The sequence below is a fragment of the Lates calcarifer genome, linkage group LG21 (assembly GCF_001640805.2).
Source record: "Lates calcarifer isolate ASB-BC8 linkage group LG21, TLL_Latcal_v3, whole genome shotgun sequence".
In the NCBI taxonomy this organism is placed as follows: Eukaryota; Metazoa; Chordata; class Actinopteri; family Centropomidae; genus Lates; species Lates calcarifer.
In genome coordinates this window covers 7,648,801-7,676,774 of record NC_066853.1, presented here as the reverse complement: position 1 = coordinate 7,676,774, position 27,974 = coordinate 7,648,801, and the positions used below count along the sequence as shown (strand labels likewise).

Here is a 27,974-nt window from a genome sequence, read left to right as displayed (position 1 = left end):
TATGAGAAGCATTGGCAAAGCGTTTATTGTAAATTGATTCAAATGGACACAAAAAAGACCATGTATGGAAAATAAAAATGTTTCATTAGTATAAAACAGCTACTGTATTGAAGCAGTATAGAGACATTCAGAAGAACTGAATGAGAGATATGAAGATATGCTTTGTTACTACTGACTGTACACTGGTCAAAAATAAACTTTTACATGTAAAAATAAAAAAATCCTATAAAGGTGTCAGACTGTCTTTTGTACTCACACTCTGCTATGGCAGAACAGATGTAAGTTGATTGATGTGGGGGAAAAAAAATATTGTTTTGCAATTTTCCGCCTGTATTTGAAAAGAAATGTGTATATTGTTGCCGTGCTTTCAGAGAAAACTTGGATTACAGAGCCCTGAAATCAGTTTTTGTTCTTGCATAAACCTGGACTTCTTCTCATTTCCATAATTAATACAAAGACCTCAGAAAGCCACATCAGATGTGCGAGTTGGCAACTGCCCTGATTGATGTTATTTCTCTGATAGTTCAAAGCGAATCTGAATATTTCTCTCAGTTGTGATGTTATGATATGACTCTTGGCCACAGTCCAACGTGCGAAAGTCAAGACGGCTGCTGTGCTAAATGCACTTCAACCACTACCAGGCCACTTCGTGTTGTTTCCACATGCATCTCATCCATGAACTGACAAAGACTGCTTTTTATTTCAGGACAATGCACTGACATGGGAAAACAAATGGGGAGGGGGGGAGATCCCTTATTAAAAGCAGATAAAAGAATAATTCATTGACCAAGTGAATGGAAATAAAAACCCAAAACGTGTTCACCTTCATATGAAAATGAGCACACGACCAGAGGACATCAACCTCTAGTTTACTGGCCCCATATTAAAACCAGGAGTTGACATGCAAGCTTATACAATATATAACAACAGCTTTATGCTCTGATTAGTTCAGATTCAGATCCATATATTGTTGTGGAAATTTGGTCCAGAGTAGTTTTGTTTTTTCAACCTTGTCCGACTGAAAACTTAGAGCATAGGCAAAGATCATCCAATGATTAATTTCTTAAAATCAACCATTTTACATTTGTATTTTGGCTCTGATTAGGCAGTTCACTCACTTACAGCCTGCATGTGAACACAGTCAGTGCCAGCTGCAGCTCAGTGGGACATCACACACACACTCACTCACACACACACACACACACACACACAAAGTATTCACTTCAGTAACACTGCGTTAAGCTATCGACAAGTGGAGGTTTGGCAGCAGCTACGACCACGTACAGTCAGTGAAGGGACAAAAACAACAACAAAAAAAGCGGCCAGTCTCAAGGAAGTGCTGCAGACAAAGAACAAGGTACCCTGCCAGTATAACAACACATTAAATCAGTGTTTAAAAAAAAAAGATACAAAAAACATTTTCCTATAAAAATATATTGTTAAATATACAAGATATACAAGACATGCATGTTAGAAATATATGACGGACCAAAGACAAAACAACTTATTCCACGAGCAAAAAAAAAAAAAAAAAAATCGAACCAAAAGAAAGCCAACCAAACAAAAAACAAAACAAAAACATGCTAAACCCTGTATTATTAACATTAGCAACTGTTGTTAAAATAAATTCAAGTTTCTTTTGTATCTATCTTTCAACACTTCATTGTTCAAATGGGCAAAATATGAAAAACGATAAACAAGGAAAAACCAGGATTGAATCAGAGTTTGACTTTTCTCATCAGTTTTCTCCAGCACGAAAGTGATTTGTTGATTCATCGATAGAAAAACAGTAAAAAGGTTTAAAAAGTTGCAACCTAAAATTTTGAGGTTTTGGTTTTCTGAATCACTATCATATAACATCTGAGTATATTTACTCATTTGGCATTTACATACATTTGTTGGGATAAAAAGTTGTCCAGGACAAAGAGTGTAATAGTGTTTATTATTATTATTATTATTATTATTATTATTATCATCCTTTTTTGTTGTTTTTACTTATTTACCACACTGACTTTTCTTGACTGTTTTGGCAGTGGAGTGCTATGACCAACAGCTATGAAAAAGTTAAACTAAACCACAGAGCGTCGCATTTCACACAAATTCTCTGGAGCAGATTCTGGAGTGATGCACGACTGCTGGCTTAAAAAAAAAAGAAGGACACAATGTATCTGTTTGTTGCCATGATTGTCGGGTATTAATTTAGGGATAACAGGGCCCCATTTGTTAATCTCATTGCATTTCCTCCATCATTTCTTTCATAAGCCACTATAGATATGTTGCAATGCTCTAGGCATGATAACACAGATCTGATGTACACCGTACCAATACAATTCACAATCACAGCGAAATATAATTGTGCACCACCACATGAAGATTCACAACTGAACGCATGCAATCAGCATTAAGTCAGAATATGTTAGCAAAAAACACACACATAAACCAAATATATATATATATATATATATATATCGATATATATATAATTCGTCTCCATTTTTAAAACATTTGTATTCAAAATACATTAATTTTTTTTTCAAGTCAAACCTATGAGAAATAGTCTTTGGTCAAGAAAAATATCTTAAAAACTACAGTCTATCGCTGTTATTATATAGGAATGAGACAAAAATGTACTCGAGATCATGTAACTGATCAAAAGAGGGGAAAGCTGATACCAAGTATCTAGTCATTTTTCATTTGGAGAGCTCCAAATATTTAAAGTGCTTCTGCATTATTCCCTCAGCATTTAATGCGAAAGAAATATCCATCAAAGTAAGGCAGATCGGTTTCATCTACTTAACTACACTCTGAAAAAATATATACACACATTTGTTCAGAGGAGAGAGAGGACACTAAGAATGGAGAAAGATTTAAGTGTACTCGGGCACAAGTAGAGGACGGTTGTCCAAAAAGGTCAACTATCAATCAATTAGCAAACAGAGATGTCAGAGATGTCAGAGCAAAATGTTAAAAGATTGGGAGAGTATCATCACAGCTGTTGATATAAAACTAGGTGAATAAAAAAAAAAATAGCAGCCTATTCACACTCTCACATCTAAAGATGCTTTTCTCATACAGCTGGAGACTTAAAAGAGGGCGTAAATTAAGACAGGGAAGAGTCTCTCTATAAGGAACCTGCAGTGGAGAGGACAGGGGGAGGGGGAGGACAACTAAGTGGGTTCGTTTTTTTTTTTTTTTTTTGAGGAGAGATCCTGGAAAAAAGCTCACAATCCATCCACTTCCCTTAGCTGTAGTGGAGTCATGGTGTCTAGAGGTCAGGGTGTATCAGTTGTTCTTCTCCTGGACATGCAGCAGCCGTTCTCTGGGACAACCCCTCCTGGGGTTTCTTCAAGACACCAGTGTGTTACTGTGGTGCTCTTTGTGGTGCGCTGACACCTGCTGCTATGACCGTCTCAGGCCACACCTGCTGGTTAGGAGGTTTTCCCCACTATCGGGTTGTTCCTGAAACAAAAAGGATGATAAATGATTTTTCTGTGCGGAGGTGCAGCTGCGTAGCATGTAGTGAGAGCAGTGCAGACTTACAGGCTGCCGTACTGTGCTGTGGTGTCGTTCCTGATGTTGTGCTGCCTCTGAAGTTCCTCCATGACGTTGCGGAGCTGTTTGAGTGTCTGAAAGGTCTCTTTGGGTTCCTGAATGGTGAACTTGGAGTACTCCTCCTGCTCCCGCTGAGGGCCCTGGTACACCGCCATACTGGCACACGCGTCTACGGGAGGACAGACATCATTATACAGTGCAGTTTTACACCTGACTCTCTCTCAGGTCTTCACGGACCCAGGAATAGGAGCTGTTATGTACTGTAGCAGCTAATTGGGATCCAAACAAACACTTCAGTAAGAGACACACCTGCTCAGTTGGACTGAGATCAGTAGACTGATCAGGAATATTCATGTACAAAATAAAAGACTATGTATAAAAGAGCCCACATTATTATTTTGGCTTTACTCCATCATGTTGGATTAGCAGTTAAAATAATGACAAGCACATTAAGCACATGTGTATGAGTTAATCATTATTATTACTAACAATGATTAATGCTCAAAGAATCCAATGCTGCTCTGGAGAATTGTGTAATCACCATCAAACGTGCTAATAAACCAACTCAGTGTTTCATGAACAGGCACTGACCCTCCATGTCCTGCAGTTTGGTGTCGTTTGAAGAGAGAAGGGAGAAAATTCTCTCTGTTTCCCGGTCACAGTCTATGTCCAGCTGCAGGTTGGCCAGCATGGTGCTGAAACAGGAAGGAAGTAGAGTGTAAGACGAACTTTCCAGGAGTGAATAGTAGAGAGAATTATATTTTTATTTCTTTGAATTTGAGAAAACCAATCCGACCGAACCCTGTGAGCTCTATCTACAAACAATTAATGACAAACAGAAAAAAAGAGCAGGACTGAAGAGTGAAAAAACTTCAATACACTTTGCTAATTACTGTGTGATTCCAAGAAATTGGCACTGTGTCGACAAAATACAAAAATGTGTCTGTTTTTGCTTATATCTGGGATATTTGAAGTAAAACAGGTATACAAGTCATCATGGTCTCTGGCAATTTGCTGGTGTACAGCTGGTATCTGAATTTTCTGCTTATTTTATATTTTAGTAAAGAACTGCACTCAAACAATGATCAACCTAAATTTGGTTTAGTTTGTACAAAGGTTCCTGGAAGTGGAAGTTCCTGCAGAGGAAAAGGCCTAATGCTATGTTGAGAGTGTTTTTCATGTGCATTGATGTACACATGAAAAGTGAGTGTTTTGCAGTTGCTGTAAAAAAGTCCACCTAAACGACCCAACTGTGGAAACTTTCTATTTGCCATTTTAGAGAGTTTTTATATCCAAGTGTTATCAAATCTGCTCTTTCTACACATGTGTCAGTGTTTCACAGCGGCAGTGAGTGATTTTATTAAGTGTTTATTGTGCTCTGCAACACATGTCCCACAAAAGAGCAGTAAGAACACTGAGTGCTTTATAGATGATATATTTCCTGCCCTGCTGCTACTGGTGATGATGATGTGGAGGAAAAGACTCACGTTGTGCAGGGCTTGCAGCCTGGTGCGTTGTTGCTCTGGTTTTTGCAGCACTGCCAGGCTCCACCGGTGTAATTTGATGGGTGGAAGGTGGCCAGGCGTCCTTCGTTGCAGCGGCTGACCTGGCCCAGGACCTCCAACCACTCGCTGGCCTCCACACAGTTTCCTGCTTGCACGTACAGAGGTTTCTCAGAGTGGACCACCTGAAACATCTGATGTAAGAGGGAAACAGAAGAAGTTTAGAGGCCAAATCATGACAGTGTTTCCAAGCTTTTATTATATCCCCAACAGTTTTACAGTCTTGTGTAAAATAGTAATAAACAGATCGGTGTATGGAACAATAGGAGCAGCCCATAGACGTATGACGACTTTTTCACCTAAAAGAACCTCAGAGTGTCACCAAATACGCACAAGACTATCAATACAATATTTCATCATTTGTTTGTTTTAACTTGGGCAACTGAAACTGGTACAAAAACATTTCCATCACAAGGGGGGCCACATTTCAGAAGTGATGACTGGGCGTCTGGGGGGAATTGACTCACATTTTTGCGGTTAAAGGCACTTTCATCCAGTTTCTCCACCGCCTTGATATTTTTGACGTTGATGGTGCAGAGGGCCTCTTTCCCTGGAAAGCAGAAGTCATTCTGTCAAGTTTACACAGTAACAGAAGTGTTAAAGACCTAAACTGAAGTCTGTTTGTTGGTGTACAAATATGCTCTTTGTAAAATTAGATAATATGAAGAGCGTGTAAGTGCACCTTTCAATATGCAGTTTAATAACTAATAACTCACGATTTATTTGTTTTTGGCAGTTTCTGAAAGATGGAATCCGATTCCTATCAGATGTTACTTTCTGTTGAAATTAACACTTGCCAGTTGCCCCCCATCACGAATGCTTAGGAATAGCAGTATGCTCCAAACTATTGGACTTGTTGAGTTCTCACATCCAAAATGGTGGGTTAGCAACCAAATGAAAGCACTGCACTTGGCTTCAATCGCTGCCAAAATGTTTACACAGCAGGAACGCTGTGATAAACAGATTCCTAGAGATTCCACCTTGGTGCTTTGATATGCCAGCTGTACTGATGTGGAATGAAATTTAGAAAATGCGTACTAATTGGAAGCATTCATACTCCAAAGAAACATAACTCTAACTTTAGAGCTAGCTCTCTCCATTGTCTCCAAAAAGCCTTTTAGAAACTGCTGCTCTTAATACAAAATTTGGATGATTTAACCCATCAATGATAGAGATGGAATTAAGTTTTAAGTCATTTCACATGATTTTAACTCTCTGCATTAATTCTTTATCGTAGAATTGTGTATTTGTAAGTAGTCGGCTAGTGACACAAGTTAATCCTGATGTATCTTGACTCCACATGTGAGTAATACATTATACTGCAGCACACCACTCTTGACCCTTTCCCTTAAATCCCCTGAGAGGATTTTATTTACTTTAGAAAACCCTAAAACTTTTACTACGTGTGATAATGACCCAAATGTCATCAATCAGTGAAGGCAGGGTGAACACAGTTAACAGATTTGTAGCCCTACTGGGTGGAGGAACAGAAGAGCAGCCTCCATCACAATTATGCTGGTGTTTCATTAATAATAATTTCTGTGACTGTACAACATAACGCTGTTAACATCTCAACTCAAATAAAACCAATACGTGTAGGATTTGAAAAGTCTTTACTAATGTAGCACTACAGATAATACTGTGACAGAAAAATGGCATGTGGCCATCTCCTGTTAGTTTTATCTTACCTTTTTGTTTATGGTAGGAGAGCTCCCTGTTGGTCACTCTAAGCCATCTCTTTTTGAAGTTTTTCTTCCCAAGGCGTTTTCTCCCCTGGGCGCGTTTCTGTACTTCCCTATAAAAAGACACGCGCACACACACACAGGATCTGCCTGAGTTATCTTAAAGGGCATTGAAGATCCAGAAATACTAAACTGCTGCAGCCTCCTTTTAATTCCTCTTAAAAGGGGTGATTGATAAGGTGACCCATGGTAGAAGGAGACGAGTTAAACTGCTCTCATTACATGCATGTGCACTTCAACTCTTTTAGTGATAGTGCAGAAAGTTTTAAGTTGATAACTTTTGTGGTATTTCTGTTTTTTGTGAACCCCTTCATACTTTACATCCATGATTGACTGCTTCTGGGGGGAGAAAAATGACCTTCTCTCCTGTCTCCTTCCCATTGACCCTGGCCAGACTCCTAATGAACACTCACCCCTCTTTGAGAACCACTGCGTCCTCCAGTCCGCTGGACTCCTTGCTGACGTTGGAGGAGATCTCATCGAGAAACTGGAAAACAGAATTGACACTGATATCAGAGCTCATCATTTGAAATGATATAAAACAAAAAAACCCTAATAAAATAAATAAACATTCACATTCTGTGAACAAAAAATACCTTTTTAACTTTTTCAATACATTTGTCCTCTTGGAATGATTTGAAGAAGTCATACATGTAGGTTTCTTTGAAACTAGACTGAAAAGAGAAAAAATAAAGATTTCAACATGTGACAGACTGTATTAGAAAACACATCAGGATGATTAAACAGACTACAGCCTCCTCAATGTCACACAAATCTTCATCTAAAAATCTTAATCTTACCAGTTTTTTTGACAAACTACCCCAGCTGCCCAGAGTCTGGATGGTTTTTGAGATGAGAGTGAGTGTGCGGGCAATCTCGGGATCCTAACAATTGGAAGACAAATGCACAATAAACAGCAGTGGATAAGAATGTGTGTGAATTTGGTCTGCATTCGTTGAATGGTCCGCTGTGGTGCCAGGGGTAATGCACTTACAGGATGATGGGAACGGAGCTGGAAAGAGTGAGGAGAAAGGACAGCGACTGCGAAGAACCGCAGGAACACAAAGCTGCTGACGGCCGAGTACTGAACATGAGGGTCAGCTGTCGAGAGAAAAAGTGTGTGAGAAATGACTCAGCTAAGGAATAAGCAAGTCTTGTGAAGCATAAGGAAAAACACAGAGGCTGACTTTTATTACCATCATCAGTTTACTATGAATGTTTCTAACTTGTCTTAGAAACTTAGAGATTTGGCTCCACCTAATGGTAGGCATATATCAACACACTGTAAAAGCTCAGTCGTTTAACCGGTTATATTACTTAAATAACATATATCCATGCTGGTAATTTCTCTGACTAAGTGGATACAAAGATAAAACAGTAACACCTTACACAGGCTCTCGCATTTACCTGGGAAACGTTTGCAGGCCAAGTGTCTCAGTGACCTGAAGACATCACACATGAGTGGGGGACAGGTCGAGCTGGACTGGGTGATAGAGGAAAAGACTTTCTGGACATAACCCTGTAGGTTCTCCTGTAGGAGTTAACAAGAACATTAGCATTATTATGACATATATATACAATACTAAGGGGAAAACAGATATCTTCAATAAAGAATGATCTGGGAATATGAAAACATAGCCAGAACTTTTAGTTTGTTGTCTATTAGTGATTTATCAGTATGATCAAAATCAGAAGAACTTCTGGATATTCTGGCATGTCTGTGGACAGGTTTGTAAAAGTACATTTACCTTGTTGACCTCTACGTTGTCTCCTTCCTTTAGTTTAACAGGGTCGATCTCACATGTTTTGTTAGATTCACAAATCTAAAGATTAAAAGGACAAAAAACAACAACAACAAACAATCAGGATTCAGCAAAATGTATTAATGAGAAATGAGCAAAGACTGAGAGTTTGTGCTGTGTGGAATTGGAGATTTATTCCTATTTCTTTTGGCAGCGATTGAATTAGAAGGACAACAACAGGAGATTTTTTTACTACATGTCTCAAATGAGCGCTTTAATAAACAGCAATATAAAGTCACAGATAAAAGACAAGATATGAAGACAACCGAGAACACAATAAGGCACATTTTGTAGATGCAGATAGAACAGCATCAAAAAGCTGGAAAGGGACGACTGACTCATTAATGCAAGTCATATCTGTGAAAATTCTCAGTCATCCAGGTCATGGTTATCCAAGAAGAGTTCAATCAAGGACAACTGGACTGTTGTAAATACTTTAAGACGTTTGAAGTTTCACCTCCCATCCAAGAGTCTTCTTCAGTTCTTCTGCCCTCGATTCAACCCTTCATGGATATTAATGCGAGCCATTTAGGGGAAACTATATTATATTGAAAAACTGTTTTAGTGGTTGATGCAGGACCCTGTAAGAAGTCCAAACCTACCAATTACATCTGCACATCTGCTCGCTTGCAGTGGAAAGGCAGCTGTGCAAGTGGAGTTTTCCATATTGACCTCAGTGACTCATGTCCATTCTGGCATCTGGATATGAGTGTGTCTGTGTGTGTGTGTCGTTGTTAGTCATACCTCATCTATTACAGGCTTCAGGGTAACGGCCAGGTAATTCTTTCCCACAATCTTCATCATGTCATCAATGCAGCGTGTTGCCAGTGAGTTGCCACGGAATATAGTGTTAGCCTCTCTGTGTGGACACAGAAATATTCCACCAACATCAAACTAACATTACAGCCATTTCTGACTATGTTTCATGGCATTTGTAACAAATTAGATACTCCCCATTAAGCACTCTTTGTGTTTCAGTATTTAAAAGTTTGACAGTCCAGCTCTGTTCATCCACCATCCAAAGCAAGTGAAAATAACACAATAACGCACGAAAATTCACCTTTAAATATCTATTGTTTTCCAGAGCTCCTTCCTGTTTCCAACTTAATTTTGGTTATATAGCTACAAGGAATGATGGCAGAAACTGCAATAGTCACACACAGGTTGTCAAAAACAGGAACTTCACTTTAAGGCTTTGCGAATAAGAGAAGTAACAATGTGGTCATGACATTTACGTGTACACATTTCTACCCACATACCAGTGTGTACCTGTGCTGTGTGTGTTACGAATGTGCGAGTACTCACTGAGTGTTGTCCAGCTCCAGCGCCGCCACAGCAGAGACAAAAGGCACAAAGCGATTGTGGTGGAGCAGCAGTCGAACCATGGGCAGAACAGCCTCATACCGCTCTCTGTAGATGTCCCCCAGGATGTGCGCTGCTGACGCTGAGATGGGCTGAAGGAGGCAAAGAGAAAAGAGCGGAAGGTGAGAGGGTGAAAAGGGGAAATACACCGACTGAAGAGAGAAGGAAGTAATGGGGAAAGAAAACAATGCGCAACTAATCAATTCCATTCTGATTCTGATATCACCTGAAACTAGAAGCCTACAACTGTGTTCATTCTTTTTACAAGGTTTTCCCTCCATCTTAGGATTCACTGTAACTTGAGCTATTGTCTTGCCTTCACATCTGGGGATTTGAGCAGCAGGTTGCAGAGTGGTGTGTAGCAGGCAGATGGCAGCACCGTGTCTTCTATGTAGGTCAGCTTCAAACGCAAGGATCCTAAATCATCAGACTTGGACTTGCTGCCGTTCCCTTTAGGCTGGAGGAGATACCTGTGGCAACAGAACAAAACCAAGGTTGAGGTGTTTGAGGAAAACAGGTGTGACACTTCTGGACACCTCCACATAACACAACAGTAAATACCTTTGCCCTGGTATTTACTTTTTAAAAGCCATATAGAGCGCAAAATACAGTGTGTAATATTACATAAAGGCAAAATAAATAAGAAAATAGAAGCAGATCCTGATCCTGCTGACCTGAAACCAGCTGCTTAATACATCAGGAACCAACTGTATCCCTTATTATAGCAAAAAACAACAGTGAGGGAACACATTGCGCTGTTTATGAAGCTGTTATAAAACACTACAGAGTACATAAGCACCTTTTATAGAGTCAATAAATATGAGAAATACTGCCATGTAGATAGTAATATATAAATAAGATACTTTATGTAAACACAGGAGCTTACATATCATTGTATTAGCATCACAAAGCCTTTAAAGACTTAATCAACGGGCATGAGAGTCGATACAACAGAAATCAAAGCCAAAGAGTTTATCCATAAACAGCCAGTAATGTGTTCAAATACATTAGTAGATAACGTATATGTACAATAGATGATTAGGGATTACATTAATACATCTACAGGATGTTTTATTGTGGCTACTGTTGCTCTGAAACATCACAAAGATGAAAGCAGGTCAAACTTCTCATAAAGGGGTTTCTAATCCCCTGGTCCTGTGTGCACCATTTAAATCAGTAGTTAACTTCCACTTAAATCAAAAGGATTTGTTAAATAGTTTAACTTGTTTTAAGAGAGTATTTCTCATGTTTCTGCTGCATGCATGTCTCCCTAGAAGCCAACAGGTGGAGCAAAACACAAAATGATTCAATGTAGAGTTGAACTGCAGTGCTTCAAAAGCAGCAGCAAACGTACATTAGGTTCCTCCATAAGCTGCTTGATCTGTAATCATGTTAAACAGCCGCAGAGACATCTCTCTGAAAAAGTCACGTGACCACCTGTGCTGATTTCATGAAGCTGAACTGTTTTTATGTGAGCAACATGGACAATTTCCAGCATAAACACAAGACATGAGGTTCTGCCACCATGCAAAAAGCCACCCACGCACTCAACTCACAGCCCTCATGTACCAACAGATTGCTATCTGGCATAATCCCAAATCACCTACACTGACGCAAAGCAAGGAAACACCCACACAAAGGAAAAACTGCTGAACACGGAGAAATCTAGGAAGATTTTCAAATCACCTTCTAGCTGCACAGAGAACTTAACAGTACAAGTCGCCATAATGGATAAACAGGACGTAGCTCCCAGAGAGAGAGACTCCAAAGCAACAGGCTTCTCCTCACCTCCTGTAAAGACCTGATCTAGTTAAGAGGAAGGTGATCGGGCTGTGATGACAGTTTCTGCTTGGCTTTGTTTAACAACAATAATGTGATACATTTTTAAAGAAACACATACATCCTGCAATAAAGGCAAAGACTTATTTTGATTATTGTGCTGTCTTTATGTTTTAAAAGTCTAATAATTTCTACCCAGATGGAGACAAGCATCTTGGTAGTTTTTAACTTGAGCCAGGACTGGTGTACATATGTATGCAGCAGCACAGGTCTTGCAGTTACACATTATCTTCTCCTGGAAATCTGAAATGGGCCTATTCATTTTCAGCTCTGGTAGCACATGAAAGCCTTGAGGACACAACAACATGGCAATGTATGAGAGAAGATCTGAAGTACATGTGGAGAGAGAGTGTCAGACTGACTGACTGTTTTATCAAGGTGCTTAAATTATGTGCTGCTTGAAGAGAAGTATGCATAATAAGAGATTTGGTTCTGCGAAATCAATTTTTAAATATGCTAGATTGATGTTAAGACAACAGATAATGCAAAGAAACTATCTTGAATCCTGCCTTCAAAAACTTCTCTTCAAATTTCTAAATGGATTTAGGTGTGTGTATATTTGATGGACATCAGAGATCTCCCACTGTAAAACATATACACAATAAAAGCAGGAATATGTTTGTATGTGCTGTTTTCCTACCAAAATAATACATATGTTTACATTCCTCATGGACAGTAAATGTTAGAAATATAAAGACATTTTCTTCTGTCTTAGTCCTTACCAGGCTTTGTGGATGTGGTCATTTCGCAGGATCTTGACGGGGACTCGTGTCTCCCCCAGAAACACATCCTGAGCCAAATTCTCATTGTTCCACAAATCAACTCTGCAAAGGTGGCAGATGAGAACTGAAACAACTCATTCCATCATTGAACATAAGGTATTAAACTACACCAAACCACATGTACATCAAATATAAGACAACTTTTATTGCTGTGTGTGTGTGTGTGTGTGTGTGTGTGTGTGTGTGTGTGTTCAGCACAGACACATAACCACCCAATTCCAATATGACAAAAAGGACAAAATAAATCTCACGACTCAGTGGTGCTTACCTGCTTGGTACATAAACGTCAATACAATACCCGTGCAATGACACCACCTCAAATCCAAACCTCAAAACCATGCATGAGTGTTTACCTTTGACTCTGTCTAGTCTTACCCAGTGAGCTATGAGTCCACTGTGATGGAAGCCCCCACATATCCTTAACCAGAAACCAAGGCTCTCTATCAGTAGTCAGAACACACCAGATCCAAATTCACTTTTTTTGTCCTCATGTTGTTAAGAAATAATTTTTCTTCTGTCAAGACTATAGAGGGGGGACAAGAAAGAGGGAGAGAGAGAGAGAGAGAGAGAGAGAGAGAGAGAGAAACACACAGATAAAAGAAAAACAAAAACTCACTTGATCTCAAGTTTTTCAATGTCCTCTTCCTCCACTTGGAAATGAGACTTTTTAGAGTAGCTGCTGGACCGTGTGACCTGAGGAAGAACATGTCAAGGCTTACTTACAAACAATGTTTGTTTGTTTTTTTTAATGCATCTGTTTTCAAGTAATCTAACATTACTGTAATCAGTAATGATAGATCCGACAGCAAAAACGTGTAGCTGAAGAACTTACCTCAAAAAAGAAGGTCTCTTCAAAATGAGGGTTGCTGGTTTTCTTCTTTACCTTTGTCTTCTTTTGGTCAGACCTGAGGAGATACATTACAGACTCTGATACTCACATTTTATTTATCCTTTCTGTTTTTGTTTCTTTGCATCAAGATTACAGTCATTTTTGAAGGTCTGTATTGAGAAACATCTGTAAAATTAGGTCTAAACAAAGTTGAAGATAACTGCATAATCATTATGCCACTGCCTTAGTCTCAGTTTCCTTTAGCAATTACACTTTGGTTTGATATGAATCAAAAATATCACACAGATATTAGCTCCCCTCCTGCTGGCTCAGCCCCAGGTTAAATTGTTGAGTTCATGACCCTCTTTGAGCCAGGACGTGACCTAAGATGCTCAGGTGAGATGCTTACTAAGATGCTTACTAGTTGAAACAAGGTCCAGGTCTAGGCAGCCGGCTCTATAAATTCATTTAAATCTTTAATGCATTCATTTTCATGATGTATCATGATGTTTAGCACCTGAATATTTCTTAAAGCAAAACACATTTTCCTCTATTTTTTGCCTTTTAACTCTTAGTGTAGAAAAACTGTTTATTGAAGGAAACTGGCAGGAGTCTCCATTTACAGGAGGCTGTCTTATTAATGTAAAACCACCAAGTTAAGAAGGAGCAAACAAGCTGCTGTATGTGTATGTTGTCAGGAAACCATAGCTTCCTTTTGTATATGTGCAGTATTCAGAGTTACCTGGCAGGTCCAACGAGTGACACGGTGGCATAGGGGTCGCAGTTCTGCCCACTGATCAAAGGCAGCTCCTGGCACTCTATTATCCTAAAGGGAGGTCACACAGAAATAAATATGATTACAATGTAGGGATGTGACATTTTAAAGGAAAATATCCTTAGCACTGTGTTAATTTGTGTTAATTATTATGAGCGGAAGAACTAAAAAAGACATTTACAAAGTTACAGGCTGGCAGCAGAGTGGGGGTCGAGCCACCCTTCTAAATGCTACTTTGGACCTGATCATCTTTAATAAAACTCTCAGCATTTCAAGCAGTTATGAAGTGACAGACTTTAAAGTGACCCAGACCTTGGGAGAGATTAGCTTCATAAATGGTAAACAATTTCTTGTTGGTTCAACAGATGCCTCGGTGGAAATGTTAACTCTCTATGGTCTGCATCATCATAGCAAAGAGTGAGACTTTTAGAAACAAATTAACTCATAAAGTCATGTAATAGCCAATAAAAAGATCAGGATTTTAGAGTGTGCTTGATGGAAATAATACACACTGTTCACTAATTTCTTTTTACCCAAATAAATAAAATCAGGCTTAACTCATTTTTAACACCATTAACACTGCTGCTGATAAATGCTGCACTGCATAAAGCTAACAAATACATGTTTTGATGTCCTATCTAGATTCTTTGATTGTGCAATTTTTCATTTGAATTTTCATCAGTAATTATTTCTAATCACTGGGTCCTTTGCTGTTGATGCAGCGTTGACTCATGTATTGTTGGTCATGATGCCTGGAACCAACACTGGACACAGAAGGCTGACATATTGCTACGAATTTGCGATTCAAAATAATTTTCTCTGTTTCATTTAGGTTTATCTGGTATCAACTGTCAAGATCACTATTTAAAAATGACACTGCTGCCAAGTCCTCAAACAGACACGGGGGTGGAGTATAAAGCAGCAGTCTGTCACTGATATAAATGCATTGATAAGGTGGTGTTACAGTCCTCATTTAGAAGTAAGTGCTTAGTGCCCTCATGTTTGGCTTGTGTCGCACAGGGACCACTGCTATTTTCACAGGTGTTTCAGGTGACAACAAACAGACACTGTCGGCACTCTAAACAGGATGTGGCTGCTAAGCAGGAGCCAACAGAGAATAGGAATGAATGCAGCCCATCACTAAGTGAGGCCAGAGGGAGAAGCCGTGCAGAGCGAATGTCAGGATGTTTGTGTATCATCTTCCAGGGTGTCATGACAATGCTCCCCATAGTCTCCTTTGCATCTCGTTCTTAAGTCAACCCCATTTTAGTCTTCTCTGACCATCTCTGGTGACTAATCACACTGCAGCAGGGTGGCACACAGACAGACACAGATGACTGAACGTGTGCAAATTGTAAACTTAACACTTTTGATTCTACCATTGCAACACTTTATAGTTGGGCTGTTGAAAAACAAAAAAAAAAAAAAACAACCTGCAGCATTCATCCTCTATGCACATATGGCAGTGAGCAGTTACAGTTGAAGCAAACAATCTGAGTGACACAGTGAATGACGGCAGCAGAAAACCACAGCGGTTGCAGTGTGAGAAGCGCAGGCTTCCTGCTCAGATGCCATCACTTCCTCCTCATTACCCTGCTCTTCAAGTATGAATGGGGGGTGCAAAACATCACACGTAAACAGCATGAGGTCTGACATACACACATATACACGTACGCACACTTTATCCTTCAATGAACTCTATCCTTTGATCTTCCCATGTCATTATCTGGTGACAGTAGCAGCTTTCTGATGTCAAATGCACAGCTGGGACATAAAGGTGATCGATAAAGTAATACTGTGACTCAAGCAAAACCTAGAACAACCCACTAAGAGCTAAGATTGCCAAGAGATATGATCTCATTAACGATAGCTGCTCTTTGGTAACAGCTTTAAAACACTGCTCTCTGTTTTCCTCCTCATATACCTCTGTCTGAACAATCAAGAAGAGATGTTTCAAATTTCGATCAAAGCATCTCCTAGTTTTCTTGGCATATTTTTTTTTACATTAGATGTTTTAAACTCATGCTTATAATCACTGAGAAAATGTACACAGCTGGAAAAAAATTTCACTGGCTCAGGGGAAAAGAGGAAGAGTTTTTAGAGTTTAGGTAGACCTCTTAGTCTGTTCAGGACAGTGAGGTGTTGTTTCCACATCAAACCACACAACTTAAAAACCTGATTAATAACAGTCAATAACTTCCTGATTCCTGACTGTCGTGCCTGATTGTGTTTCAAACAGCTGTGGCTTAACAATGATTCAAATACTACTTCTAATTTTCTGTTTTTATTATGTTATTTCTGGCTCAGTCTAGTTCTGTAATTGGCTTATATGTGAATGAAGCCTATGCTTTCTATGTGTGTTGTATGCATTTGTTTACATATAAAACACATGCACCTGATTCTCTTACGTAAAACACTTTGACACAAACTGGTTTGTTAAGCGCTGTAAAAATAAACTAGAGCACATCACTGTCTGGAGTTGATCTTTTTAAATTCAACCTTGATTTCAAATTCCCAGTTCACGAGACAAGCAACTGAATCAGACCACACTTGCCTGTCAACAGGGGGATCTTGGTACTCACCGGACCACTAAGTGCTGACCTACTGAGCCGTTCTCCGTGATCACTTCATTCAATCGCATCTCAAGGTGAACCTTACCCTGTTGAACATTAGGAGAAGAGAGTGACCAGCGAGAAGTTACAAATTATTCAAATCATGAGATCTCATTCTTGCATCAGGGCACAAGTCAAAAGTTGCAAGCTGAATCCTGAGTTAATATGTGGGTTGTAAACAAGATAAAAGCGTGGGCTGCAGTATGTGCTTGTGAGAAAATGACCGGCTGCCAAATCCATCAGCCCACCTAATCATTAACCCTAATATTTATTTTACCAATGACATGTAAAAATACTTTAATTCCATTTTGTTTGAATGCAGTGAAAGTACAGCTACTCTGTGGCCTCAGTCGGAGACCTGTGGCCCAGCTCCACCTCATGTTTCATGCTGTTTTATATTAATGGAGGTGCCATGTGTGACTAGACCCACAACAGCTGTGAATTTTGTCATCACTCAAAAGGATCTTTACGGGGTCGGATGTGGTGAAAGCTGCCGGTCTTGCCTTCGGAAGTGTCAGAGAAAGAGAGAGAGAGATACAGAGCGAGAGAGTGAGCAACAGAGAGAGAGAGAGAGAGAGAGCTAAACAAAACGCCCACACACTTGCACTCAGTCTCTGCAATTCAGCACTTGGCTGAGATGGTGAATAGTTCTTTCTGATGCAAGATAGGCCTTTAAGCCAATATAATACTAACTACTGTGCAAGGATATGAATGAGCCAATATAATCACCAAATTAACACTCACATTACTCACATCACATTGCACTCCTATCCTCCCTTTTGGGTAATGAATACGGTCAGAAAAAATGTGTATTGTTTGTCTTACTAACGCAGTTTTCTGTATCAACTGAGCAATTTCACTGGGATATGAGTTAACACTGCTCACCGCGCACATACACAGACCCTGTTTGACTACACAACCAAGCCAGTGAGGCATTATAATAACACCTCCATCACTCACTAATGTAACTTTGCAGTTGAAAGTGTCTACTTGTGAGTGAATCAGTGTAGCAGCGCATACCCAGAATAGTCTGGCGTGGGCTAATGGCAGCTAGAGTCAATACGTTAGCTACAGCAGCACAGAAGTGGTGGTGTGCTGTTAGTTTCACCCAATGCAACCAGACCACAAAATCTACCTGATCAAATAGAACCCACATACATGCCCATATGTGATAAGAATTAGAAATGCACCCCTGAAGAGATTATTAAGAAAGAGGGAAAAAAAAAAACCTTTCAACACATAAAAACAGACCCTGGACCAAAAACGCCTCATGAGTCAAAGCTATACAGTAGCTACAGTATCATAATCATTAGTGAGTGCTAAAGCAGCAAACTAGCTACTTTAATCAGCACCAACGGATTTCAGAAAAAAATATGTTGTCATCATTTAAACCGCAAATTTGTCTACCAAATCACTCAGAGACATTCTTGTAAACATCAGTATTGACTTCATCAGAATGTTTCCGCTCTGGCTTTGGGCAGGTGACACACTGGGAGTATAAAACGATGACTACCTGGATTCAGGCAGTATGCAAATTCCAAGTAACCATCTTGCATGCAGTCACAACAATAGACCAGTTACAGTTGCATGATTAAAAAAAAAGATGAGAGCGAGTCAGGGTTGAATTTTATCCAGAATTTTGAAACACAGCGCGAAAAATCCAGATTTAGATAATGACAGTAAAACAATGGTAAACAATATTTGCAGAAATAGTTTTAGTGATGAGAGCTTGACAGCAGCGCTGAATCGGTCGAGCCCGTCTTTGGTTTTCAAATTGCAAAAACACAACAGTTTGGACTACTAAATCTTTATTTTGACATGGAGATGATCTTATCTGTATGCAAATGTTAGACCACATGCAAGTGGATTTCCTGTTTGTTATGTTGGGGTGCTGCAAGATGTGAAAGCATGCATCCCCTGAGCCAGAGGTGAGTGGTGCTGCCTCACTACCGATAACTATAGAGCCAACTTCAAAGCAAAAGGAATTCAAAGCCAAAACCAAAATGTTTTCAGTTATAATCAGGATGAGATGTGCTAGAAATTAAGAGCAAAATTTTGAAATATGTCTCATCATTTAAAACATTACATTTCTACCTAGAAATTACCTGGACTTCTGAGTTAGGATCGACTGGCTGAAGGCTTAACCAGTGCTCCTTCCCACTGTATTTACACAGGTCATCCTTCCTAATTGACACTTTGCCTGAAAGGACAAACACACATTAAACTACAAATCATCCATTCAGATGAGAAAACATATTTGAGTAAATGCCTTTCTTAATGCGACTTACCAACAGGTAGGTCCCTCTGGAAAACGCTCTTGGCATAAACATAGAAGGATAAACACTGAAACGGACGTGGGATCTCAAAGTAGAAGTCCTCTCCATAGAAAGGGCTGTAAATAAAGGCAGAGGTTTAAATTAGCAAAACAAGGTTGCATCTTTTTCTGGGGGAAAAAAGCAGCATGTGAGAATGTGTGTCGTAGGAGGTGTAATGTGTGATAAACTGCGATCAGAATAGTGGCTATAGATTATCTTATTCAAACAGTGTTTAATTATTGATTTGTTAAAGTTGATGCTTGATTCTTGACTGTGAGCAAAACCAGTATGGCTGAAACTAACAACTGTTTTCCTCGTTGATTAATTTGCCAATTATTTTCTTGATTAATCGTTATCCTTTTATGCGTTATCCGTCTATGAAATGTCAACAAGTCATGAAAAACAGCCATTCAAACTTCCCACAGCCCATATGACAAACAGATATTTCATCTCAACTCATTGTATATGACTACAAAAAGCAGAAAATTCACACATTTGAGAGGCCAAACCAAACAATTTTTGAGTGAAAATTGATTAAAATATTATTGAAATCTCAATATCAAAATTAATTTTCTTTTTATAAAAGTAAAATGTGTCACAACATATCATTATAAATGAAGTATACTGTGGTGGTACAGACAAGACCCTGCCTACAAATCATCTCCAGATACAAACAAGCAAAAATCACGTCATCTCATTTCTAGACTTTTTTTTCAGTTAACATGAAATTCATAAATTACCACTAACTGACTCATATCATAGTCATAACATCTGTCAAATAACCGCAGTATGATTTGTTTTTAAATCATAAGTCATGTGAGGGATGCAGTCAGTATTAAATTGTTGCATAGAGTGTTGTTTCATGCTTCACAGTTACAGTCCCTTCATTTCATCTCCTCACCTGTCTGTTTATACAGTGAAAACATGTGATCTCTAGATTAAATTCCTCATGTAACACTGCTGGTGGGTTTTAACCATGATGTAATTACTGTGTTGTGTTTATGGCCCTGGATTATGTAGAATGTATGCAGCCTGAATGTACTAACATTTCCATATCTGAGTATAACTATCATCGGCACAGGAATTGGTTACTTCACTGGGAAATGAGCTGCCTGAGCAGAAGGTGGACAACACAGGGTGCCCTCATGACTCATCAGGGTTGACGAGAATGTTGTAGGTTTAAATCTGTCACTTTTGCCATCCGTTCTCTCCATAAGCTTTCTTATCATTTCCTTAATATGTAGTCTAACAGTGCACACCAAATTAAAAGGGAAAAAGGATTGCAAAAATACCTGGACAGTAAAATTAAAGTGGGCAGACTTTAAAGTGCAGAAAAGTGGCAGAATATACAGCCCAAGGAAAAACAATCTATTGAAAAAAGCCTTTGTTCTACTGGCAAGCTCAAACTTGACACTGTCTTAACGTTGTCAACCAAGCAGGACAAATGGAAAGAAGGGTCCTACTCTAGTAATAATAAACATCCATCCCTCTGCTATACTTACTAACCCTGTGCAGGACCATGTGGATAAACCAATCCACTTTCTGTACCTGACACTTGCCTATTAGTTGATGAACTTCCTAGCTTAGTAATAATAATAATGATAACAAGTAATTATACATAATAACTCCACAAAAAAACAAACAGCCTGCTACATGCACATTTAATCCACTGTTACACCAGTCTCTCACTTACAATATTATTGTCTGCATCACAAAATAAATATTCATGACTTCTGTAAATTAATTTTAACACTTTTCAATAACTTCCATGGACTTTTTTTCTGTTGAGGGAAATAAATTCAGTGCTTTTTAAGACTTTTCAAGACCTGTATATACTCTCTTTATCATCATATGGACTTTCAGTGGAATCATTTTGTGATAACATTTATATCACCCTGTACAGACAACACAATTACATTCACACCTGTGGGTAAATTTAGAGTTTCTGGTCCACCGAACCTGCAGGTCTTTAGACTGTGTGAGAAAACCTGAGCACCTGGAAGAAACCAATGTAGACGCAGGGAGAACATGCAAACTCCAATCATTAAACAGCATGTGCTACAATACTGTGTAACCTAGCCGAGCTGCAAAGGTGGTTAGATCTCTGAGATCTAGAGGGCTGCCCTGTAGGAGCTGGCAGAAACGCAGAGGGCCCAAGCATCTGTGCCACTCAGTCCTGCCAACATGACTACCTCACGACCAAGACAGCGAGTGAAGACAGCTTGATCTGACATAGCCGATTGTAGGTTAAGCACTACCTCGATGTACGTGCTGCCTGCAGATGGACCACCTGTCCCAAACAGACTGAACAGTTGTACTGGATTAACCATTCATATGGTCACAACTTGGTGGACATTTGTTTGGTGTATGTATAAGCTTGTTTTCTGGAAAAAATATATAATATTCACCACCAGTACTGAGGGAACCTGGACCTATAGCTTTCTAATCCTTGCCTCCCTCCACAATTCATGCATCTTGGATGGTGAAATATCTTTCCTGACACTTCCGCACTGGGTTTGGCCAACACATCCAATGTACACCCACACATCCTCCTCGACATCACATGGAATTATGCACTTGTAACCTCCCTATTCTGTACACACTCAAACATACACCCACACTATACTACCCTTCTGTTGTCACTGTAGCTTCTAAATAATGTGAGAATACTAGGTAGAACCACTTGACCACAGCTGTTTGTACATGCCTGCTTTATCCCGGGGATTAGCTGCAATTAGAGCTTCCATACAGCCTTTAAACCATTAGAAACAGGAGTCCATACAACGCGCATGAGTCAAGCACCATCAAATAAACAGTAGGCCAAATTTGAGTGATTATTAAGACGTGCTAAACAGAGGCTAAGGTAGTTGAGAGTGACACAGAGAGAAAGACAGGGGAGAGCGTGGGAGGACACACTTCCTCAGAGACTATAAAATCCTTTTGAACGGCACCGAAATCAGGAGAGTGAGAGAGAGAGAAAAAAAGAGCTGTTGTGAAATACCTAGAGAAGGCAGGCCCGTGTTTACAGTGAGATGTGCAATGATGTAGATAGAAACCTAAAAGGTTTCCTGAATGCCCATCTCCCACACCTTTTTTCTGAACCGCTTGTGAGCATGTAGCTATTGGTAAAATATCTCATTTCAGTCAGAATCACGTCATGTTTCCCAGCTCAGACAGCACCACACACACACATACAAACACATACACATACACACATCTCTGAGCCATGTATTGACACTTTCTAAGATGTAATCAAATGACTGCATTTCAAACCAGATATTTTTCCCATGATAGACCTACAAACAAACAAAAAGAGAGAGAGATTTTCCCCAACAAGATTTTTAGCTTTGCTTTGATTTCAGTTCTAGTAAAAACAAACTGAAAATTGTACAAAGACTAACAGCAGCCAACAGTAATGTTCCTAAAAGCTCTAGGCCACCAAGTTTGAGTAAACTGTGTCTTACATCCAGAAGTTCCCAGTTCAAAATGCACTAAACAACACTAAACTAAACTAACACTAAACTCTAGAGCACTTATCACACTTTTACCCCAGAAATGGATGTATAATGGATGTAAATGACCTCCCAAGTTCCAACGGTCAAAAACCGAAAGACATTTAATGTATAATGACGTGAAAGTCTGGCATTTTTCCTTGATTGAGCAGGTTCTAAGTTGCACATTGGGAGCCGTACAAAAGCTTCACCATCACCAAGCTCAAAGATTTACTTCAAATGGAACAAATAACCTGAATGCTCTGCCCGAATGTAAACAGAAGGATGTTTGGATTTACTTGTTGCCGATTTACGTGTTGCCGACATATACTGTAGATGAGGTGTGCAGTGACTTTACATGATAAAACCCCAGACACCAAAACACAGTTGTTTCCCCTACAGAGGATGATGTATTTTTTTTTATGTCACTTGTAGTACAGCTCTGACCAGGAAACAAATCACTGAATACTTTCATATCAGTCACACAGCTATGTGGGTTTTTTTTCAATGTTTGGTATCTGGTAATTTCAGACTTCCCGCTACCTCTATTCTTCTGTATTAGCCAGTGATCCTTTACTCTAACGTCAACATAATCAAACACCTGTAGAGTAACAGCTGTCAAACTGCAACTCTAACTGATAACAAGAAGACAATCAATATAAAAATACACTGAACACATGTCAGAAGTTACAGAGTTATCAGAGTTATTCTGCTTACCTGACGCTTTTGTCATACACCTTGGTGCGAAACACCTCCTCCTGATCCAGACTTATGGTGCAAAAGGTACAGAGATCCCTTTGTCGATTTGGACCTGAGACTGGACCCAGGTTCTTAGCTTCACCTGCAGCACCAACAGAAGAATAACATTACTACCAAATAACAATACCCATTTCCGGGATTAAAACGAAAAACAAATAAATACCAATTCACTGGAAAAACACATGCACTTGTGTTACGTGTACAGTGTCTTTGGAATTTCAGTAATACAGGTTTTAGACAATCCCCACCCATGCTACTCTATAACAGTTGTCAGTTTCTATACCTTCTTCTGGTCTGCAGTTATAAACATTTAATTTTACATTAAACAAGGGTGCTCAAGAGATATATGAACTGAATGACATTTCAGCATACATACAATATACCTTCAACTAAAAAAACCAACAACCTGTGTCTGGATTAGTCAATTTCTACTTTTAATCTTGATCAAAAAAGAAAAAAAAAACTGTTCTTAAATAAAAGTGAAGCTTTCTGAATACAAGCTAATCTCAATCAATATAAGCACATGTGATTACAATCATAACAATACATGTTTAAAACACGCTCTTGTGTATTCAACATCCTTGTGTTCATATGGGGGCTCTGGCTCTTGCCAGTTGCCAGGGCAAGCTGCAGAGCGGATGTAGCTGAAGTAGACTTGAGGCTCATATGTGGTTAAAAACATGAAACATTGACTTCCTCAGCATAACCAATGGTGACGGTACAGCGCTGATTCACAAATGACAAACACCTTTGTAACACACACCACTTGCACACACACTTCCATTACATTGCAGGCAGACCCAGATTACATGGCATGAGGTTTTGTGCAACACATGCACAAAAAATGCTCCAAATCAAAGCCAGAAAAGCTGAACATGAATCGTCAGAACAGCTAAACAGCAGTCACTCAAGTGCAGCACTATCAATAACTTCACAATGAGTCAGATTTAGACTGGTGGATTAGAGGGGCAAAGACAGTAGTCTAAATTGATCCTGTGGCTTTGGATAGGTACCCTAAGCCCAGGTGGGGACCTAATTAAGAAAAGCCACAAGTGAGATCAGCTTTTTAAACAGGCTATTAATAAAGGTGTATGGCTAATCTGAATGACCAGTAAAAACAGCTAAGTTGTCACTAAGCTTGGACCAGGATGACCTAGGCAAAGAAACACATATGCACACAGTCACTAACACACAGTATACTTTGACCAAGCAACCATACAGCCATCTCTTCTCTTCAATAACATTTCCACTAAAACAGAAGCATGTCACCCTGTGAAAACCATGACCTAAAGGTCAGAAAGTATGCCTAAATAATACCTGTCTCAGCTGAAGACTGCCTTGTCACTTTAACATCTGGTCTTTTTCTGATTTTGTTCTGACAATGAAGCAAACAAGCACGTATGTAAAAGTGCATTGGCGATCTAAATACTGCTTTAAGACTACATCTTCACACAATGCCACCTCCATTGATGTAGGCTAAAGGAAAAAGGACAAAGTGTGAACGAGGAAGAATGGAGTTTCGTAAGACTGCAAAGTGAGTTACATGCCATGATAGTTCCTCTATTTTGTTCTGCTAACCGTTTTCTCATTAATTCATAGTAGTGAAACTGACATTTGTCTTCCTATTGTGTGCCTATGCACACAGCTTACATACTAGTTAACCTATTTCCACCTTACAGTAAATACACATAGTTAAGCCACATTTATAACTAGTAATAATATGGTCTACACCTACTTTAGAAACATAAAATGTCTCCCAAGCTCATGATAAAAATGGTTTGCCAAACACATAACATATGTAAAATAATAATAACAATATTAAAGACCACGTTGCTTTAATGTCACTTTATTTCAAAATGAATTCTTCCAAAGACTGCACTTTCTCCATTAAGAAGAAGCAAAGCCACTGGGGTAAATCTAATCCTAACCATAATCAATTACCTCAAACACCGCCACAGAGATGATGGTACACCAGTGGATGTAGACTAATTGATGTGTGTTAAAAGTGAGAATAATCAAACATGCCACCACACATGTAATACCCTGTTATGTATGAGTACAAGTGTATTATGGGAATCAGTACAGGCTTGTGTAATTTTAATCTTAAATAGTTGGTAATGGCTGAAACCCGAGATACACATCTTGGACTTGAGTAATTTGACAAAAACCACAATTACACATTCAAACAGGCGCACAGCCTCTTGGCAGGTATTCCACTGGACCAGCCCTGCCTGTGAATGAGGATGAGGAAACTGGCTTGTGTGGGCATTTGACTCTGAAGCTAATGTTTCCGATTTGGACCGTCATTAAATGCACGACTATTGTAATACTATAATGCCTACACTGGCGCTATTTGGTGCTGCAGGCAAACCAATTAACTCATCTCCACGGAGGTTTTAATTTTTAATGTAGTGATGAATGATGACACACGATCATTTAAATGTTACTTCATTAATGCCTCCACATGTGGGTCAGAGTCAGACCTGCTGGAAGAAACTGTGTGCTGGGGAACGAGTTGACGTCAAGTCGTCAAACATCAATAGTCAGCAGACCACTGTGACACAATGATTGGCTAGTTACTAAGTTGTAATTAACGTTACCGGGTTGTCGTTGATATTTAACGTTAGGTGTCTTCAGTAGCTAACATTAAGCGGCCATTACTTTGCTCATTGACACGTTTTTTGATGTGTTGTCGCTCAATTTAATGTTATTACAGTCTAATATTATAGGTGAGTTACCTGACTTCCAGATGCCTGCAGTGAGTAACGTTACAGCTGAATGGCTTAGTGACGGCGGACTGTAGTGTTTGGTAGTAGCTAGCCTGCCTGCTTTGCCACCAACCCTAACTTAGCTAAACCGGGCACCTCAAGCCTACAGAATATACTGCCGTATTTTGAGATCGTTACAATTTCTAATACTCGTAAACCAACCGATTTGCTCGAGCAGCCCAACTGACGGCCGCGAGGCGCTGGTCGATGAATGAAATCATTCACAACAAGCTAGTAGCTGCTGCTAGCGCGCGCTAGGCTAACTTGACGTTAACCAGCAGACCGACCAGATGAACTGGCTGCCTCTGCCTCCACACTGCCGATAGCACGCCGCGCCCCTCCGGCTTCCCCCCCTCTCGCAGCTCGCTGGTTCTACCGATCTCTCTCACTACACCCTCCACACTGCGAGAGACGGAAAACACCGGGTCGCCGGACAAAACTTACATATTTTACCCCGAAGGCTCTGTAAAATCCGAATCCTCGCGTCGTCCTCTTCCGCCATGGTCAGAGCTGACTGTTGTCGCTGCTCCGGTGCTTTCAGCGCTGGGTTATCATATCCGTTTATGAATGCGGGCAGAGCGGAGAAAAGACAGCCCCACTGCCGCGTCACGTCAGGTCCCGTACACACTGATGTCTTAAAAACGCCTGGAGAAATATCAAGCTTCCTCAAAAGTCGAGCGCCTCGCTTTGGCCAATACTTCAACCTGGAGGTGGTAGGAGCTTTAAAGGGGATTTGAGGCGTCTCTGTAATGTTGTTCATTATGCAACGCTTGGGGAGCACACATACGTTAAGTTAATCTTGGATGTCAGTACTTTAGGTCAACACTGTCCATATATAACATGCTTGTGTGAGTGAATTAATCACTCATCTGAAACGGGAACACGGTTGCAGGGCTGCTGAAAAGCTGGCTGTTTCCTCGATCAGTCGATTAATCGTTTTGTCTATAGAATGAAAGAATGATAGAATGAAAGCTGATATACAGCTATATATGTTTTGTTTGGTCTGACCAACAGTTATAAACCCAAAGATATTTAATGGACTCACATATAGATACTCACATACTAGAAGCTACATGCAACATTTTTGCTTTTATTGTTTGTTTATCAAAATAGCTGCTGATTAATTTTCTGTTCATCAGCGAATCAATCAATTGTCTAATTGCTGCAGTCCTAATTAAAACATTTTCACTCAGTTGCAGAGAAAACTACACAAAATAATATTAAAAACACATCACAGCTAGCTATATTATTACTATTATTTGTGTAGCACTCAACTAAAAAAGTTAGCATGTTTATGTTTAGTCAATTTTTATATCAACTGAAGAGTAGGAAGTTTAAGTGTGTCTGAAAATATATAGTAAAAACCAACATATTTGACAGCAGTTTGTGTAAAGTAAATCCAGTAATGTTTTGCTCACTGTGGAATTTTTTATTGAACACACTGTGATATATGATTGTGACTGTGTGTCTTACCTGAGCTTTTTGTAGATACTGAAAACAGCTAAGATCATCCTTACTGTGGGAATTCCTGATAGTTGTGTCAGTGCTTTGAATGTTTATTTCAGTTTAATTGTATCTGTTTAATTTAGAAGGCATTACACAGGTGTAGACTTTTGTGGTTTTCCCAAATATGGTATTCCAGGATTTATAAAGATAATTCATTCATCTTGACCTGTGTTAAGCTCATGTTTTAATATCTCTTTTAGAGGAAAACATGGCAGACATCCTGGGTTCTCTTCCTGTCTTTCAAGGCGATGTTGCTCCTGATCCTCATAGCTGACAAC

The 27,974-nt window shown here is 39.5% G+C and overlaps 1 protein-coding gene across 1 annotated transcript; it reads right to left on the bottom strand.

Annotated features, from left to right (window-relative positions):
- Nucleotides 1-26,965, bottom strand: rasa2 (RAS p21 protein activator 2). Its single transcript, XM_018660053.2, has 24 exons — nt 26,635-26,965; nt 23,381-23,504; nt 19,146-19,249; nt 18,963-19,057; nt 16,828-16,904; nt 14,213-14,296; nt 13,474-13,546; nt 13,258-13,334; nt 12,582-12,683; nt 10,337-10,490; nt 9,964-10,112; nt 9,403-9,517; nt 8,605-8,679; nt 8,264-8,387; nt 7,851-7,957; nt 7,657-7,740; nt 7,453-7,530; nt 7,270-7,343; nt 6,803-6,909; nt 5,582-5,664; nt 5,040-5,248; nt 4,144-4,247; nt 3,541-3,721; nt 1-3,459 (listed from the first exon to the last, which is right to left on the bottom strand). Exons 1-24 carry the CDS (start codon nt 26,948-26,950, stop codon nt 3,429-3,431), a joined length of 2,727 nt encoding a protein of 908 aa, XP_018515569.1. The 5' UTR covers nt 26,951-26,965; the 3' UTR covers nt 1-3,428.
- Between the last annotated feature and the right edge of the window lie 1,009 nt (nt 26,966-27,974).

Bases quoted from the DNA above. Each gene is read 5' to 3' on its own strand.
- rasa2 (XM_018660053.2), bottom strand. From the start codon at position 26,950: ATGAACAACATTACAGAGACGCCTCAAATCCCCTTTAAAGCTCCTACC. The intron at 19,250-23,380 runs GTAAGCAGAATA...CTTTATTTACAG, and splicing joins GTGTATGACAAAAGCGTCAG to CCCTTTCTATGGAGAGGACT. The intron at 5,665-6,802 runs GTAAGATAAAAC...TCTGCTTTCCAG, and splicing joins CTCCTACCATAAACAAAAAG to GGAAAGAGGCCCTCTGCACC.